At 39.0% G+C, this 20,298-nt stretch overlaps 1 protein-coding gene across 6 annotated transcripts in view; it reads left to right on the top strand.

The window, feature by feature from the left end:
* LOC110850718 (serine/threonine-protein kinase pim-1) overlaps window positions 1-20,298 on the top strand; it is a 41,515-nt gene that overhangs the window by 9,910 nt on the left and 11,307 nt on the right. For 4 of the 6 annotated variants that reach the window (XM_022098241.2, XM_022098238.2, XM_022098242.2 and 1 more), the window contains 4 exons: window positions 13,152-13,261; window positions 14,352-14,399; window positions 16,438-16,701; window positions 19,581-19,680. In XM_022098241.2, the coding sequence (XP_021953933.1) occupies window positions 13,152-13,261; window positions 14,352-14,399; window positions 16,438-16,701; window positions 19,581-19,680 (522 nt within the window). Of the gene's footprint in view, window positions 1-8,823; window positions 10,582-12,042; window positions 12,122-13,151; window positions 13,262-14,351; window positions 14,400-16,437; window positions 16,702-19,580; window positions 19,681-20,298 lie in introns of those variants that run through there. The other 2 variants (XM_022098237.2, XM_022098243.2) reach the window with 2 other exon arrangements.

Genomic DNA, 20,298 nt, shown 5'->3' with positions numbered 1-20,298 from the left:
GGAAGAATATATCGGCGGCTTCATAAAGTTCCTAAAAACATTCGTAGAAGGAATGATTGAATTTAATAGTTTAGCTTGTGGAATATGGGATGGAAAGAGGGTAGCACGATATTAGATTTGTTATTCTTTCCTTTTTCACGTGATCCATCCCAAGGTAAGAGGTTATTTTGTTACTTACGCATAGTGAAAGTACACAGTACGTACGTATTTACGTAGGTTGAGTGTACCTGAGTTATGACTCACCACTTTATTTCTTCGTTTTCGTTCGTTATCGGCACCCGCAACTTTTCCTGGAGAGTCTGAGTGTGCAGCTATGTACATAGTACACAGAGTGCATGTTGGGTTGTTACTATGTAGTACCCCATGCAATGAATTTAGGTCATTACGTGCAGAAATCATAGTCAATCGTTTGGCTTTTTATTTATTTTTGAAGAATATCTACAGAGTGACCTGTGCTTAATGTGGCGTTTGTAACTTGTTTAAAAAATAAATTGTATCAAGCTACATACAGTTTTTCTTTCTCATAAGCCTTACTCTTCAGAGGTTATTTATTAAGAGGATTAAACTTTACGGGGAAGAATGAGTGCGTCGTTGTAACGACAACAACATTGTGTTATTGTTCCTGTATTGTCTGATACTTTTTGAAAACTTATCAATCTCATCCCGAAAAAATTGTTTTCTTCCGATCCATCCGTTTGATTGATAAAGTTCAAAAGAAGAGTTGTTGTTCATCTTTATTGAAATTATTTCTACGATCTTAAAGTATTTGTGTATTTAGGTAATCCAGGAGGCAGCTAAATCTTGTAGGAAATGTATGTTGGGAGGAAGTCTGGAATCTAGCGATAGACATGGTCTGGGTGATATGAACGGTGGCAATTTATGACTGTGTGTGTGGCATGCTTTGTCGAAATTACTGCAACAAGAGACTAATGGACGGTGAAAGTCATGTCATGTGGAACAATAACAACTTTTATTCTGTTACTCTAAAAGATATCTCATTTATGAGTTCGGTCATTAATCTTCAAGAATTTACCCCGATTCAAAACAACATTCACATCACTCACCCATTCAATCTGTGCCGAAGCAGTTTAAATGTGATTCACTAAAGAAATTGAATGTTTTTGTAATCTTGGAACTTAGGAAAAAGAACTTTGAGACAGAGACCCAGTATGTGCCAGCATACATATATCCGTCAGTAGGGAAGATAGAATAAGATATTGATGAGCAGCAGTTCGAGTATGACGATGTCGTCTCATATTAGTCTCATTGCTCAAGTGTTAACAGAGATTCAATTTTTGTCTGCGTCATGTGTTTGGTGGTTGGGGTTACGTAATATAAACATTCTCAGAATTGAGGAAGATAATGAATCATCTCTGTTGTTATCTATGATATGTTCGTCTTCGTCTTCTTCTTCTTATCAGTCTAAATGCATGAGCTGTGTTCATGGGGCAAACTTTAAATGGCCGTGGGAACTTGAGACGAATGAGACCAGTTTGTTTTGGTATGGATCCGGTTCAATTTATTCGGAAAGACTGGATGCACATCATTAATTATGAGCATATTTTCAGAGAGAGTAATTTTGTTTGAAGCAGACTTTTGACTTTTATGATTGTGCGAGCGTTATCAATGTTTCAGGAGAATATTTTATCACTATCGATTTGGTTTATTTTGAGCGTTCGAGGGGGTCACAAATAATCAGGACCAGTGTGAAAAATTTACTTCAATAGAGTATAAATAGCGCTTGCCTTATGCATAGTATTCATGTATGTGTGCTGGACTTCGGTTCGGTAATCGGTTCACTTGATAAACCAACAAACAAATATTTTGTTTTTAGACAGTATTTGTTGGGTTTGATTCATCCTTAACTTTTACCCTTTGATGGAAAATTTATCTGGTATACGTAGTCTTTTTTAGTATGACTCACTTGGTTTATTGAAGAACTTTAGAGATATGTACATACATACATACCTGCAGTGATTATGCTGTTTGGTAACAAAATATTATTTCTTGAGGAATTTAAGCAGGTATAAGTAATATGTATATAAAGAGCATAAATCGTCTACACAATTTATGCGATTTGTCCTATGATCCATCAGAATATTAAACATTTTTCTTTGTCAGAATGTACAAGTATTTCCATCCTTGAAGGTTTGATGTCTCGTGAATGTGTAACGTAACAATTTCCACCTGAATAAAATTTAGATTAATTGGAGTCTACTTAGGTTATGAGACGCTTGTGTGAATGTACATAGGCATGTCTTCCAGATGACGAGTATTCGCTGCCAAGTCGGAATGTAAAAATTCCTGTTGACGTATAATCGCCATAATCTCGCATAGTTTTAATTCATTATTGATTATTTGGATGAATCTGCTGACCCAGGATTTAATTTAAACTTTCTAACAGCTTGCATTTGTCGGATCCTGACAGATTTCGTCATGCGTTGATGATCGATTAATAATGAATATGAGAGAAGAGAGTTCATGTGTCTGGGTGGATTTTTTTGTGACTTGCAAAAGAAGCTGGCTGCACTACATAATAGCCAGCCATGCCATACGATATACTGATATTTTACCCCTTGCTATTTGTTGCGGTATGTCTCTGTTTGCTGTTGGAAAAAATGTTTGCTAAATTTTGAGTGAATGATTTATTACTATTTGTAATGAATTCCGGTGTACTCATCGGACCATTGTTTTGTGTTACTCACAAAACAATGGTGAGGTTCGCCTGTCTAAATCTCGTCTGCCATATTTTTATTGGCATTTCATGAATAAAACAATACAGTTTTCCTCCAGAAATGGAAACTCATCACCCAATCTGCTGCTGACTGCATGCTAATATGTAGATACAATTGCAATGGATGGGTTGTGGAGTGTAATTCAATATTACAGATTTGTATCTGTATGAGAATAAAGTGATGAGAAAGTACATTTACCAGATCTGGATATAATGCACAAAAATACGTTTTGTAACCATTTACTGGGGTCACATAATATGTATATGATACGATATATTTCCAACCTTTTCCTCAATATGCATTGACACAAGAAGCGTGAAAATCAATAAATGTTGCAATTTATGGAGGGGATAATTTTTCAATCTTGGTATTATATTTTTGGGTTAAAATGCAAATATCGAATGCGGTTTGTGGGGAGTTTCACAAAAAGCATGGCCATGCACTACTCAAAAGCAGACATACTAGTATATGTATCATGAGCATTATGCTTATTTGGGAGTCGAATTGCATACAATTTGTTATTTTTGACAAGATGAAGCCTCACAATTTCTGAAATATATTTTCTACGTAAGATTAGCATTAGTCATTACTAAAAATTTTTTGGACCAAATTATGTACGAATTTGTAAGGGAGACATTTGTTTTTATTAAATTCTTCACAAGATTACATACATCAAATTCCATTCATCCACTTCAATTCCTTTGAAGAATAGCTAATTCCTTACAAAGTGAACAAAATTTGTATTTTACGTAGAAAAATAAGAAACTGGGTTGTCGACGCTCTTAAAATGTTTCAGATTCATTTGTAGAGAATAGATTTGTGTCCTTAGCAAAGCACTTTAACCCAACTTTTAGGTTTTCTTAAAGGTTTTGTTGAGTACCAATTTGTTCAGAAAACCATTGCTCAAGAATTTATAAATATTCACGTAAATGGAGTTCCTACAGCAGGAATATTTTTTAAGAAATTCCACAGAAAGATTATTTAGATTAGAAAGCTATTGGAATGCAGTTATATGTATATCGTTTTTTTAGTTTTTTTTATTGTAATGTCATCTTATACTTGCTGTCTTCACTTTACAACCAACGGGATTACACATTACTCAATGCGATTGTGCGTATAGAGAGGGGACAACAGCTCACATATGTATAAATACATAAGAATATGCATTTAGATATATTGTACACTTTCTCATGAGACGGCTAAATCAAAGAGCAACACTCAAAGGACGACGAAGGTTCACGAATTACATTATTGTAACCCTTGAGGACTGACTTCATGTTAAAGGTGTACTTTGATCGTTCTCAGGGTTGACTTTAAAAATAAATTCAAAAGGCGGTGGGATGGTGGTGGTGGTATTAAGTTGCATATCATTGTGTGTCCAACACCGTGTGGTCTAGCTAAAGCTAAGAGCTACAGTTACTTACTTAAAAAACTTATGTCCTTAAGGACCCGCTCGCGTCTAGAAAACTTTAGACAAGCCAGACCGCAAGAGTATTATGGAGGAAGTTTTAGATGTGTGATGTAAATGGTTATCTAGACTCGGCTGGGTTGAGAGACGCTGGGGACGATTCTAATTCCAGACAAACCGAAACCAGGCCGAGTCACACAATTATTTTTATTCCAGAGAAAACTATTCTAATTCTTACATGCTCACTTATCACTGTATCATCGTGCACGTGGACCACTGTGTCTTATTAAGTACTCCTCCATCGTGACTGTACCGAAAAATGGCTCTGCCTGGAACAAATCAGCAATTCCTGATTATATTCTTCTTCCTTTTCTTCCGATTTGCCCCTCGTGATGGAATACTTCTACTCTGAGAATATCTCCAAATGTAATTGTTTGTGTTTGCTATTGTTCGAATTTGTTACACTTCTGAAAATGGGCGTCTTATGCATATGACAAACAATGAAAATATTTACGTACCACGATCTGCGGTATATGAGACAACAAGGAAATGGGCTGTATGCAAGGATGCATCAAAGGGTTGTTGTGCTGCTGCTGGCTGGAGGCTGTTGCAACATTGATGGAATTCGAAACTACAAGTGCAGACTATTTTGAAGTAAGGAATATTCAAGCTTTCCAAAGTTTACGTCTTCTCAGACATTAAAATCTTGGTCGAATATGGGAATATATATATATGGAAAGAAGGAGGAGGCCTAAAGCGACGAGTCTAAGGAACCATGCACATATCGCAACCTCCTGGAGGAGAGAGTGAGAGAGGGTAATCGTGGTGGTGTGGTGACCACGTATGAAAACGGATCTCGAGCATGGACGCGTCGTCGTCGTCGTATCCATCACCATTTCAGAATTTAGCATACCATAACAAAACCACAGATCTCTCAGAAGAAGAAGAAGAAGAAGCAGGAGGATGGTGAAGTCAGTCTGGAAAGGAAATGGGAGACCTTGGACGGCAATGCATAATACAACAGATTGAGATCCGTATGTGCATATAGATAGAGAGAGAGAGGATCGAGAAGAGGTTACACATGTACAACTAGCGAACAACCAACTTTTTGAATCTCAGCAGACGACGTTTACGGAACAAAAAGCAGGACTGTTTTACTATGCAATGTTTTGTTATGTTATCTCATAAGATAAATGCTACACTGACTGAGTGACTGGCGCTACGTTGAACCATTATGCCAGTGTGTGCAGTAATAAGTAAAGCCTTCCTCTGCTTGCATCATGCATCACTCACTCAAAATGCAGTCAGTCATCCAATCCAAATCCAACCAAAACTAAGCCACATGCATCTACTTGTTGTTAAACTGAGACTAGTAGTATGGATGCACGCCTGCGATTCGAAGATGAGATCTCAGCCTTTTTTGTCCACAAAATTCTTCGAGATGCTCAATCACAAGGGTTTGGTTGGACATTTACACTTTGGATTGAAAATGCAACTCGTAGTGTGTGCCTCGTGGTGCATGTGTCTCATTTCCTCCAGTTTGTTCATAACGCATGCACCGTAGTTAATTTTTCATGTAGGAAACGTACTCACAAGTGTGAAAGAAGTGCATGACTGTTTTTTTCAGAAAAAAAATAATAGTTTTGAAATACAGCGGAAATACTTCATTAATGTAAATAGCCAATTTATTTGATCGTTAATTATCCTTTCCAATAAGTAGACTCCAAGGTGTAGAAGAGCCTGCTACATAAGAATGTAGCGGATTGTAGTTGTTGTGCATATAAAGAAATCCCTGCAACATAGGCACAATCCTGGTTATATGCACACTCACAATGCAAGAAAGAAAGAACGCTCACCTGCTCGATACCTTTATTGGCGTGGCGTGGCGTGGCGGGAAGGCGGTGCACCATTTCTTGGTTTTTAGTTGATAATGGCGTGTTGCAGTCTTCGTGTTCAATAACCCCACACCAAGAAGATGCCCAGGTTCGCTTGAGCTGTTAGGAGCGACGATGATGCTGGGAAATAATAAAAGCATCGTCGTCGTCATCATCGTAGTAAGAAGACCATGCGAGAAGACGCTACGTTGTTGTTATGTTACCGCTGCTGCAACGTTGTGGCGGGATGCTGGTTCTTGGTGGTGGTGGAGGTAAAGCAAAAAATAAAAAGAATTTCAAGTCCACATGTAGTCGAAATGCTTTGAGCCTATCGTCCCTCGAGATTACTTGGCTCTCTCCCTTTTCGACAAGATGCATTTATTTGTAGACGCGAGGAATCAAGGAATGTGAGGTGATGCAATGCACCACCACAGCCAACAACTGCATGCATTACTTACTATTACTATTGACTATTACGTCAAGAATCTCTAAAAACTCTACCCTGCACTACCAAGAATAGTATTGAATCAAGTTGTACGTAGCTCACTTTTAGCCAAGCTCATGCATGAAGATCACTGCAATCTCTGGCGTAGCGGTCTCGAGTGGTGGTGGTGTGGCGGGCAAAGAAAACAGAATATATAGAAAAGTACAAATTATACCATAGAGAAAGAAAATGCCATGTTTCTTGAGCATAAAGACCTCATCATGTGTACCCTGCTCATGAAAGAATCCAAACAATGAGTAATGATGAAAAAGAGTTTGGGCTGAAATTTGGTGGACGGATATGATGTTATGCTGTATCATCTGTGTGTGTACGACCACATGAGAGCAGAAGCAGCATTATTAACACGACTTGATCCACTATACTTTTGGTGGTGTACTTTCCCATCTCTCCAGTCAGTGACTCTTTTTGTTACTAATATCGTGGAGGATGGAAGAAGAAGCGGAGAGTATTTAATCGTATGTGTGTAGTTACTCTCTGGATGGATAAGGCTCACGTATGTGCCAGCACCGCCGCAAGAACAAATCATCAAGAATGGTTTTTTGTGCTCTTGATTCCAAATTCTGAACGCGATGTGAGAAAGAGCGTCTTTCGCTTAGTCAGTTTCATGAAAGTTCATAGGAATGCAGGCAAGCAGGGGTGAGAGTGAGCGCGGAGAGGAGCGTTGCTTGATGACGATGATGGTTGTTGTGATGCTTGGATGGCTTCGGTTGGGGTTTCTTGCCCCTTGGTTTCTAGTTTTGCTTTTCATACGTTTGTATATTCCTCTACCTTGTGCTTAAACGCTCTGGATATTGTGGGTACAATGTCATGCATGTGTTCCTAGTTGTTGTATAAAGAAAGAACGCGGGAGAAGATGAGAATCCATCTGACCAAGGATTGCTTGGTGCAGACTTGCGAGAGACAGGAATTTTGTTCTCGGTCGTCGGTGTTATTATTATGATGGTGCATCCGTATAAAGCTATATCCACGTAGTAGCAAGGCAAGAGTTGTTGGGGGGAAGAAGAAATCTCTGGTCAATGCTACGTAGGCTAAAGAGAGAGAAGAGAAAAGTATATGCATGGTGAAAAACATTTGGTTTTAAAAAGGATGTTGTTGGAGGAGTCGTTCGTAGTAAGGTTAGGTTAATAACTAAGTAAGTAGTAAGGCTGCATGCAACCAACGCGCGGTTCATCTCGGATGGCACTGCACATGGCGTTGTTGATATCGAGTTGAATTTGAATTGCACGGGTTTTGCCCTCGGAGTAGTATACCCACTTTTTGTGTATACACACGGGGTATAACTGAGGCACATGATGCTTCTTTACTACTATGAAAAGTTTTGTGTGCGTGGTTGTAGTGGGAGAAGGAGTGTGGTAGTAAAAAGAGCATAATATACGTCGATTGTCAATATGTCTGGGGACGCCAAGTGGAGATCGCACGAGGATGGGGGGTTCGGATAGCCCCGTCGCAACGTGTTTGGGGTACGGAACGAACGTTTGCTTGAATATTGCTTGAATGGGAGACCCGCCATCCCTCTTTTGTTCCAAAGCTACCATTGCTATCCATCCACTCTTTCATAGAAGAGAGAGAAATCCTTACAGTGTGTGGTATCGCGTCAGAGGGGCCACGAGAAGAATCCCATCCATCTTTTATACAAACGCTAGCTCTCTCTATAACGCCTGCTGCTTCTGATGCCTAAGCGCGAAAGAGGGAAGGGGTTGCAGCCGTCCTTTCACAACCCTATTCCTCCTCGCTGACATCTAATCCGATGTCTGGGTCAGAATAACTTTGTCCGTGGGGGGAATTTCGGAAATCGGAAAACTGGGGACGGTTTCGTTCAAAATTTCGAGTTCTCTGATGAAATTTCAGCCCCCTGTGACCTCCGGGGCTTGATTGGCACACGTCCCGCCAGTCTAGGCGGAGGACGCTGGCGTTGTGTGGAGGTAATTGCTGAGCATGGGAGAGATGCTGAGGAGTAGAATGTGTGTGGTACCTCGCGCAGTGTCGGTCAATGTCCACGGAAAAAGGATATTAAAGCATAGAATTTATACCCCCACACAGAACAGCTGCATCTTTTCTTCTTCCACGACGCTATACCCCCAAATGGTACGAAACAGCAGCAGCTATACTGGCCACGTTGATATGCCGCCTTCGTGTAATGTTCATTCTGTGAGGATGGGGGTTTTTCAGACATTCACATAGTAGACATTGGATTGGATTTCCTTAACATGGGTATTGGATGCATTCGGGGCAAACGTACCCTGGGATATACATACTTGAATGTTTAGACGCTCAAAGTGTAAGGACTTCCAAGCTATGCACTCAGTTTCGTTCTGTACCTTGCAGAGAGAGGTTCTTTACGCTCGTCGATCCAACATCACGTCAAATTCGCAAGTTGACATCTCCTAATACATTACATTATACGATTAGTTCACTTATCGATACCCAAAAAATACATAGCGTCACCCAATACATACGCTACATTACAAACATACTATTAAAAGGTGTCCATCCGCTTGGGAAGCATCACTTGTTCTTGTTCCTCTGAACCAGGAACAATATATTACTTACTTGAACACTACAAATCATCAGTTCTCTCGTTCTCGTAAACTTGCTCCAATTCTCAGTTTGGGGAAAGTGAGTACTCAAAACTATTCCACTCATACACTGAAATTCTCATGTCTCTGGAAATCCGAGTTCATTTATCCATCTGCAGTCAACAAGAAGACATCGCTCCTCTTGCATCCTTTTGAGACACTTTGAGACAGCAAATACATATTTATTACATACAGTGACTTGAGTGCTTATCAAGTTCTAAAGTTGAGACAAACTTGATCGTTTGAAATAACTTGAGAAAATAACCCTCCTGGATTTTACTGAAAAAAAGGAGACGATTTTAAGAATTTGGATATTCTCTTAAACAGTAAAATAGTAATACAAATAAAAATATACTGTGTGTGCAGCTGAATAGAAATAGTTGTATACAAACATCGAAGGAAACTGGTTTTTCTTGTGCAGTTTTGGAGTGAAAAATATTTTCTCATCTCTCATAATATAATACATTGTGTGGACTTCACAACTGCAGCCTCCGAAGTTTGTGAAAGCTGACAGAATCTCAATTTTGAAGCATAAAAATCTTGAGTATAAAATCTCAAGTGTGTGACATTGCACAGTACATTCGTGGTTTTACTTGACTTTTCACTCCCAAATCAAAAAGTGTATCTCATCGCCTCAGTTGAGTTCAACGGAACGGAACCTTATCTTACAAAAATCTCAATCTACACCAGTAGTCGTGAGACTCGTACACTACCAGATACTCTATTGCGACTATTACAAAGTATTTATACGTAAAGGAAACACGCATTGCTTTAGTGTGGAACACTAAATTTCTTCATTTTGTCAAGATTTTTCAAAAATCTTTTAAAACGGATCACTTATCGCTCCCCCTTGACTTGGACTTTGTGGTAATCAGCTCTAAATCAAAGTCGGAGCTTTTGAATACAGCCAAGCATAAGAGTGTCAGCAAAGGAGGTAAAATTGGGAGAAAGTGTGCAAAGTGTGCACCCTCCACCACTCCCTGCCGAAGGAGTAAGCGATTGGAGAAAAAATTGATGAAAAACTATGTGGAAATGTTGTCGACAAAGAGACAGCCGAACCCCCCTCTCGCACCACCCACATCGACCACAACGACGACCACTCTTCCCTGCGGAAGTCTAGGTTCATCCAACCTTAAGGAACTAAATTCTAATAATAATTCAAACCTTAGTGTATTTAATAACGCCAGCAGCAGCATTGCCCCCATCTCCACCTCCACAACTTCTACCTCTATTCCGTCGTCTCTAGCTATTAATTCAAATAATTCTAATAACTGTAATAACATTGCCAACATGTTTGGTGCGAACAGTATACCAGATTTCGACGTTAGTATGGATAAGTCTAATAATGGTAGTAGCAGCATCGTAGGTTCTAATAATGGTAGTGGTTCCACCAGTTCCTCATCTAGTGCCAGTTCTAGTTCCAGTTCTAGTGGATCTGGCCTCCAAAATTCCACTCCTAAAGAAAAGGAATTCGTTTTCACTGGTAATTTCTCCACACTTGTTACTACTTATTTCATACAAAAATTCATCCCATAATATTTGAGACTGACAACCAACTCGAGTGTAATTGATGCAATAATCTCCTTGGATTTTTGGCCTATTCAAATTAAGTACCACACATTATAGGGGAATCCCAATGTTGATTGATGAATGTCTGACTAAGCGATTGAGATTAAGTAATAGTAATAATATCATCTCGCTCCACTTGAAAATCGCATCACACACACTGCTGCAATACGTTCTCAATATTGCACTATGCATATTCCATTCATTGAAAAAATACGAGTAGGATGGTCACACTATGAAAAGTGCCATTTTTCACATTGCCCTTCTTTTTCAAATAATGGTACGTATGTACATGTTTCTGTGGGGCCTTAGCACTACTCTAGTGGGTCTGGGTCAGTTATTGCGAATCTGCATTCATAGAACTGCATGCATATGTGTACAGGTGACTCATGAACGTTGAATGCATTGGACTTTTCCAGCTAGTGTTGCTCTCATCATCATCATCATCATCAAACCAACCAGTAATTGATTGTAAACAATTGAGCAACAGATTATATAGCATAGCTGTCTCGTATGCATGCTTGTGTGTGGTGCTCACTCGCATAGTCATCATGAGCATCATTCATGATGATGATGATGCACTATTCAATGCGTTGTTGAGCAATGTAGCATTATGCTAAGCTAGCCTGTGTGCAAAGTGAAGGAGGTTTTTCCTGGGACAAAGTTGGTTGTTTTGAGTATGTATGACGATGACGCAAACAGGCTACGAAGGAGGATTACGCCTCAGCCATATCTCTATCTCTTCAATGTGGAGAGATGGGCATTACCAGAAATAATTGGTTGGTATTTACACAGTGGGGCAATTCAACACTCATAAATGAACTTTACACTTTCTCATCTCAACTTATTGCGTCGTCTCTCTCTCTGCATAGACAGATTAATGTTGGATAAATAAATAGTTTATTCAGACCAATATTCATCAGTTTTATAAAAATATTAGGAATTTGAGACTCGTCTCAAATTTTCATGTTGCACTAGTTGAGGCGATTCTTTGAAACTGACTTGACGCCCACACATGAAACGGTGGTGTGTCTGTAAAAAGCAGGGTCTGTACAGTTAGACGAAATTGAGATATCAGTTGTTGTTTTTATGATATGACTGGATGGATCCTGATGAGACGTGATGTAATGAGTTAGCCGTCTCATCTTGGGCAGGATGTTTTCCTCCGCAAGTTGATGATGTCATCGTTACTTCTCTGAATCTCAATCGTGCTAAATATGTTGCATCATACAGGGAAATTTGTCTTACTCTAAACCTTACCTTACTCCTCCTCCTACGACTTTTTGCTATTGGTTCTGTATTCTCATGAAATGTTTACTTGTTGAAAATCAGATTCAGTTGAATTCTTGACGCATCAAGAGTCAGTCATAACTGTTCGGATTTGATAAACTTGTGAATATTTTTAAAGAAATACATAACCAGCAACATGCAGAAATACTTGGTATTAAAAAAAGCAGGTGAGACATTTTTGCATTCGTTTTGTCGAACAAGCTTTTCATATCCCAGCTTGCATAACAACAATGGAGAGATGGTTGAATGGTTATTCTGCGAACAAGTGAACCACACACACAGCACCTCCACCACCACCACCTACTTACAGATCTGATGCGTAGGTAAATAGGGAAATGAAAGTTGCTCCTGTCTTGTCATTCAGAAAGATGCATGATGGGCGAATTGCAAGTGCAACTGAGAGTCTTTTCAACTTGAAAACAAAAACTATTAAAACGGGATGGATTAATATTACAGAATTCAAAATAGGCCTTGGATGATGATGTACTTGGCCACCAAGTACTTTAGTTTGCCAAGTTTTGCTCAGTTATTGGTCAATATTATTGCATTATTGGATTGCTTTTTGGAGACAATCTGACTGAGAAGGGATATCGAATCAATACGGTTATTAGTTGCCAGCAATATGCCCAACCGAGTTAGGCAGAACAACACTGTATGAATACATGTGTGACCTCAATCTTCTCTGTTCTTCTCGCTAAATGCATAACGTCAACTCGGGCAACTGTGTATCCAAATCGTATGTATGAGCAATAATACTTGCACTGCTATAATACCACTGTATGAAAATGGAGCACTAATATTTACATCGACATCCAAATGGAAATCCAAGTAGACTGACTTTCTGCATGTGTGTGTGTGTGTGTGTGTTGGAATTTTATAAATATTAGCATTTGATTGGAGCATATATCTCTTGCTTGGTAAACAAATCTGTGTGTAAAATATTGGTTGGTTGGTGGTGTTGGTAAACACATTCATGTCAAGAGCGAGTTCAGTTGGATGGATGATTGGGTGAATCGGGAAGTGATGAAGTATGTACAAGGAAAGTAGGAGAGGCATACTTCTTCCCACTTTCTTCGTTATGCATTCGATTGGTGTGGAAATTTTCCGACACTTGCATAAATAACAAGAAGGCATTGACTTTGCTGTAAAAATGGTGAAATAGCAATGATTTAATTTGATTTAATTTTTTCCTTGCAGTGATACCGTCCCGAGAGCCCTTTGAACGAGCCTACCGTGTTGGACCAGTCCTTGGTCAAGGCGGGTTCGGAACCGTGTACTCTGGAGTTAGACTGAGGGATGGTCTTCCCGTAAGTGTGCATCTCTTGTGGTTCATTTTACATAACGAGATAAAAGAAATTAGTGGATACAGAACACAACAACAAAACAGTTTTTTAGTTCAGGGCCAGGCCAAATTCAAATCCTATCAACTTCAAACAGAAGAATCTCTTTAGTGGTATTTAGTGGTGGTGACACAACAAGAACACTTGCATGTCAGTGTAGGAAATCCAATTTATAATCAGTCAACAATCCCTGTCGTTTCCTTCCTGTTTGCCACTGTCATATCTTGAGCAACCAGATATATGCACACTGCTACTAGATCTTGAGTATAAAATACAAGTTATTTAGTTGCAAGTTCCTGTAGTAGTATTGCTCTCCCTCCTCCTTGTCTCGATTTCGTGTGGGAACATGACCCACTTTCCTCACTAAGTTGTATGCATGCTGTTGTTTATCCCGAACTTATGTAGTTGGTCTGGTGACGTAAGGTTTAAGGAAGTAGAGAGAGAGAGGGAGCACCATTTAAATGGCTATTATTTATTTCAATGCTAATTAAATAACTGCAAGAGTTACGGGAAATTTTAAAATTGAGAGGGAATTTAGTAGAGCAGATACAATGAAGCAAAATGGAACAGATTATTATTTAAAAGATGGAGAACGAGAGAAGAGCTGATGGGAAAGTGGCTCAAATCCCTCATTGAATGTGCCCTAATGTAATTGTGATATAAAAAGTGGAGCATACAGTTGAGGCCGTCTGCCTTATTTAAGAGAAGGAGAAGGACCGTTCTCGAGATGAGCTTGTCTCAAAAGTTTAGATTCCCACGATCCGCCACAAAACGGTGAAGATGACGAGAGAGTTAGAGAGTGATCTGTTGAATTGCATTGTATGGAGGGAAGAAGGGTTTGGGGCCCTGCTAACTCACTACATGCGATCCCTTTTCTTACTTCCGTCCCTTCTGTTCTCTTGTTGTGTCCTCTCCCTTCTACTTCTTCCTCTGGTCCCATCATACCTGGACTTGCACACACACACATTCACCCGTGTACTACACATCTCATTACATGTCGTATGGGGTACATTGAGTCAAACTAATTGCTAATTTCCGTACAATCTATGTATTTCAGGTGGCCATCAAACACGTGGCCAAGGCCAAAGTCACCGAATGGAGACCCGTAAGTTTACCTTTGAATTTTGCAAACCATTTCCTAACAGGACAATGCTTAGCATATGCAAATTCATTCATCTCATACCAACGGCGAGATTTAATAGTTATGAGCGAGACAAGTTTATGAATGAAAATTGTATGGCTTGCTTACTTGCCTATACAATAGTGCAACACTGGTGGTGAACTACTTACTGTCATAACTTTTAGATAAAAGAGCTTATTTAGTAATGTTAGATAAACTTGAGATACACCTTCAGATTTCGCATGTTTGAAATTTCATTAAATTTCCACTCTAGATCATCTCACAACATGCACACATCACTCCTCGCATAATACAAAGTACTGTAATGTGATATGAAGCATAAACGGATTTCTCTTGGTTCCTACAATAGTAGTGCTGCAGTTTTCAGTAGGAGTTTTAAGTATTCATTGTTGGGTCTAGACCTATGTCAACTTGACGAAGCAGTGCTAAAACAGTTTCTCAAATTCACCTTTTCCAATTTAAATCAGAATATAAGAAGAATAAACAAGACTGGTGTGTAGGTGGTTGGTTTTACATGCCTTGGTTGGTGAGGGCTGTATATATTTACTTAACGAGGTATTACGAAAATGAATGAACTGCACGAGGAGCAAAGGTGTTACGCTAACTAATGTAGTGCTGGTGGTGTTGCCTGGCTCTACGTATGTTGCGGAACGCAACATAAATAATTATTTATTAACCGCGTACTCATATTACAATGGGAGAGATATATAATCTGGGCGATTTGAGGCATTTATTTCATTCTATTTTACCAAAGTAAACTACCAACGTAGTGCAAAGTAGAACATAATTTTGTGAATTATCAAAATGTATATCATTCTAGATCGCGGAATGTTATAATCAAATCATTATTATCAGCAAAACTCATAGTATGGCATGGTAAACATGAATATGTAAATGTACATATATTGGGTTGGTAGTTAATGGTAGGTTGAGCGACTACATATATGGTTAGAATATGTATATGTACTTGCTCATAGCCAGCATATTGCTCGTTGGAAAAGTGGTGCACAGTTATTGGCAGACTAAAGAATGCATGAAGCAATAATGAATTTTCTCAAACTGCCTTGAGAGTGGCCTTTACTCCTGAGCCACTACTACGCACTACTTGGATTAACATGACGAGTGCAAACATTAACTGAATTTTAAATCAACTTTACCAACCCAACATGATCGATAATAATAATAACAATGGCTTTAACCGTTTGTATTACAAGCTGATATTGCATACTTTAGTAGTTTGTCATTGTCATTTGGATAATGAGTGTGTACCTTCCTCCACTTACTTACGCACACAGTTAAAGAAACTACTTACACTTGTACACGTCATTTAATAAAACTATGCTTTAGTTTTTGCTAAATTATTAGTTTTGCTCACCTCTCAGCACAAAAGTTTATGATCGATATAAAAAACAAGCCTGGCTCTCTGTTTTCATATTTGTTTATGAAACACGGCCAAATAATTATTATTGAGCAGAGTTCATTTCATGAATTGCCGACTTTAAACATGACTCATATGGATGGTTTATATATAAAAAAAAGCTGCATGACATAGTTTTCACAAAGAGCCAAGAATAGATTTAGCATAAATTTATGAGAGGAAGTCGGCTTAGTTTGCGAATTTTTTGCGCATGAATCGACACTCGAAATTCGACAAGGAAATTAGTCTGAATGAATGTGAATGCCAGTGCCAAAATTAAAACTAAGATTTGTTCAGACTACATACGCATATGCGCAAAAGTCATTCATCATTTGACTTGAACGGGGTACGTGCGCTGTTGTTGCTTCTGGTCCAATTTTTTGAAACATCCACAGACGAAAAAAAGGTAGGCGTCTCGTCTCACCATGCCTTTATAAGTCCAGTAATGTCCCATTGCGTACTCCTCTCATACATCATCACCTAATAATAATAATAATAATCATTACCCATCCTGCTCGCTTGTCACTTAATACAAAGAAGAAACCCCGAGTTTTGTTCCTAATTGTACTTCCATGTTTTTTACAGCTGAACGGAAGTCGAGTCCCATTGGAGATCTACCTTCTATGTAAAGTAGCCCACGTAGAAGGAGTAATCAAGATCCTCGACTACTTTGAGAGGAACGACAGCTTCATCATTGTCATGGAGCGACCAGAGCCCGTCAAGGATCTGTTTGACTACATCACGGAGAAAGGTATCTTGGAGGAGACAGTGGCTCGAGAGTTCTTCAAGCAGATTGTCCAGACCATCATCTCATGCCACAAGGCTGGCGTCGTGCACCGAGATATTAAGGTTAGTTCAATACTCAATGACAATGGGCAATTCAGTTGGGTAGTTCAAGTTGCAAATCATCATCATCATCATCGCCACAACGTATGTGATGCAGTTGCAAAAAGAATTCAGAGTGATAAATATAAACACATACCAAGTTGCACTCATCCCACTAATAAAATTCATGATCACCACCAATCACTAGGGTGGTCAGACTCATGCTAATGCCAGTCCAATGTCCAGTTCCCTCTCTGATGAGACAGGGCACGAGATGAAATTGTGATACATTGGGCAGTCGTAGTAGTGGTGTGAAGATAAACTTTAAAAAATTCCATCCAACTAACTACGAATAAGAGAGAAGTTTTATCTGCGTCTGTGACTTGTTGATATTTAAAAAAAAGTTTGTCAAGAAAGCAAGTCCTCTTATTGCTTAGACCTGTTGGACTCAGATTAACATTGTATATAGTTTAATGTCCGATGAATGAGTCATCTACCCTTAAATAAGCATTTATTTATTTTACGCCCTGCTCCAACGAGGTGTTGGGACTGCATTGAATAGGTCGTTATTTATTTCTCCCCTTTCGGGCTGATCTGGTCGTCCGTGGTTCAGTTCCCTCTCTCAAATAAATCCGATCCCACCGAATCTGGGTAGCAGCAGCAAAGCTGAATAGTAATAATATGAAAACGAGCTAGATTGAATGTTGGACGGACGAGGGGGGACTGCACGGAGCAAGGATTTGCTTCGTTGTTGTTGTTGTTAATGGTATCATGAATTTAACCAACACGTCCAGAATTGCATTCTATTTCGTTGCAATGGAAGGGCTCATATTTTTGTAGGGGGCAAGTAGTAGTAAACGTAGTGTAGGATAAAAATAAAAATAAACCATTAATGTTAGGATTAAAATCGGACAAATTATGAATGAATCTCATTGAGTGTTTTAGATGCTAGATCGCAGATTAGATTAACCTCCACTGAACTACCAGTGACTACTACATACCGCTGGGCCGAGGTCATTCTATTCTGTTTTACATGAGAATTCACAAAAGTGCTGGTTTCCTGTTCTTTATGTACACATAACAACATCTGTCATTCATAATGGCATGCAAGCAAGAACGTTCAAAATTTGCACATTATGTATTACATACCTTACAAAATAGTAGCAACTACCTGCTAAACCCAACGTTTATTGGTTTAGCTAGATAGATAGCTAGAGATTCAGATTTGTGTTGATAATAAGTCTTCGTCATCAACGATGATAAATTATTCGCTGTGTAATGTTCATGTTCCTCAATTCGCAAAAACGCTCGAGTATAAAAACCCTTCCAAATAAGTACACAGCTCCAACAATCATTTGGCCAAACGTTACATGAAATTACTCTAACGTTGTTATTGGATGACGTGTATATTTCTTCAGCCAGTGGTTGAAGCTAACCACAAGCCAATACGACACCTCCACACGAAACAACGTTTTTTGCAGTACCTTGTCGTATGGCGACAGCAGAATAATAAGCTAGTAATAGCATCATCATCATCTCCGTCCATGGTGTCGACAATGTTGCGACATGAAAAATTCCAAGTTAATTTGCCAAGTTAGTAAGTTTTTGGCGCTATGTTCACGGGAGCAGCGAACCGCTGCGGTTGTCAAGCAGATAGACATTTCTTAAAGAAGTAAACTGGGGATTAAGCAAGAATCGTTTGAACAAATTAATGAATAGCGACTCGTACTAAATTAGGATAGAGTGGCCTCAACCTAGTCGCCATCACAATGAAAGTATAGAAGGACGCGACGTACATAAGTATGTAGGATCCTTACCTGCATATCAGCCATCCTGAGACTTGCATGAGGCTTCTCATTCTTGGTGGAAAAGTTAGCTAATGGGAAATTGATAATGGTAATAGATGAGTATTCATAGGAATTAAGAGGAAAGGAATGTTGGAGGCAGTGACTGAGTGAGTATAAGGAATGCATGCAAAACTGTACAGTTATACATAGCGTGGTGGTTGGATGGAGGAGCGAGCGAGGAATGGCAAAACTCAACCTAAACTAGAAGCTTGCATCATGTGCAAAGTAGGTTATGTCCTCATTTCGCTCTCTTACGTTTCTAATGTCGATACTCCTCCTTTTTGTTACATTGTGTCGTCGTAGTACGTAGCGTGTTCATGCCAATTCTTGCTTAACACCATTTATTAGTCGCTGTTCTTTTCCCCTTTACCCCATATGTTACAGATTCAGGCTAAATTTGGTACAAAAATCTCGTTTCAGGCAAAACTTTATACATGCACAGTTTTAGGAAGTACACTATAATAAATCGCCCCTTTGGTCAAGGCTGTATCGACCCTTGCCTGGTGTTTGGCCACTGCTTTTCACAAGGTCACCCCGCCATGTTGTACGTAGTAGCTAGGAAAACGTTGACTCAGAGTGGAGGTCGGCTATGCAGAAATAAATAAACGTAATGTGACTAGTGTAAACAAACAGCTGGGAATATTATTATGGAAGATGACGGTATTACGATGACGAAACTACTTTCGTCTGATGCTGATGATGATTTGCAACGCTGAGATGGAACATGTACTTTTGACTTTGTGTTATTGGTACGTGCTTGACTTTGTTTTTGTGTCATCGCAGCCCTGTTATATACCACACATCGCAATTTATGCAAAGTTAAAACGTTATGTTTTTCCAAGTAATAGATGCTTAGGATAATGGTAGCTGTTTTTGTTTGTGACGCTAGTTTCTCGATTTAATTTAATGTTAGTTATCTAACAAACAAACAAACAAACAATTGAAATATGTATTCCCAAAATGTGTCACGTAACCTGCCCGCGTACCGCTTACTTATTCCGTAATGATTTATTTAATACTGGGCAATTATAATATTTTGTATATTTTTGTTTACAGGATGAAAACATTCTCGTAGATGCGAAATCTCACAGCGTCAAGCTGATCGACTTTGGTTCAGGTGCCATCCTTCGAGACAACTTGTACACGGATTTTGACGGTAAGTTTTGCCTTTCATAATTGACTTACTCAGATGTGAGAAGGTCAGACACACTGCTTCTGAGAATTATCGCGTTGCATTGCATAACAGTCGAAGAATGAGACAAGAAATGAATTGGAAAGTGTAGAAGGTAAACTTTTAACGTATGGTCAATAGCAAGGCGAATGCAAATTGCAAGTTGAGATTTAATGCAGCGTAACGAATATCGCATCACATATATCATCATCAACAAGGTTCTTGATTACAATTACAATGCAACACACTATTTATTGTCAGCTCACCATGTCCTAGTTTCCTTCAGGTGCATTTAATTGCTAATAATTTCTGACTTTACTACCCATCATCTATAAAGTCTGAGTTGAGGCAGGTCCTCAAATATTTGCTGTTTTCAAACAATGCAGATCAAATAACAGACTATTCAGCCCCAACAAATGTAAAGACGACGATGATACAAATGAGCTGGTAAATAGGCGACGGTGGTGGTGGTGCAGGAATGTATGTTGAAGGAACTATTCAAATAAAGCAGTGAGTTATTAAAGGGAAAAGAAAATTGCATGATGAGAGGGCAAAAGCACGTAAAGTGGCGTCTAAAGGAAGCAGAAGCAGGTTGTTGTCTAA

Source organism: Folsomia candida, unplaced genomic scaffold, assembly GCF_002217175.1.
Source record: "Folsomia candida strain VU population unplaced genomic scaffold, ASM221717v1 Fcan01_Sc006, whole genome shotgun sequence".
NCBI classification, from domain to species: Eukaryota; Metazoa; Arthropoda; class Collembola; order Entomobryomorpha; family Isotomidae; genus Folsomia; species Folsomia candida.
Note: the sequence above shows the minus strand (reverse complement) of the source record. Positions and strands in the feature narration are given on the sequence as shown.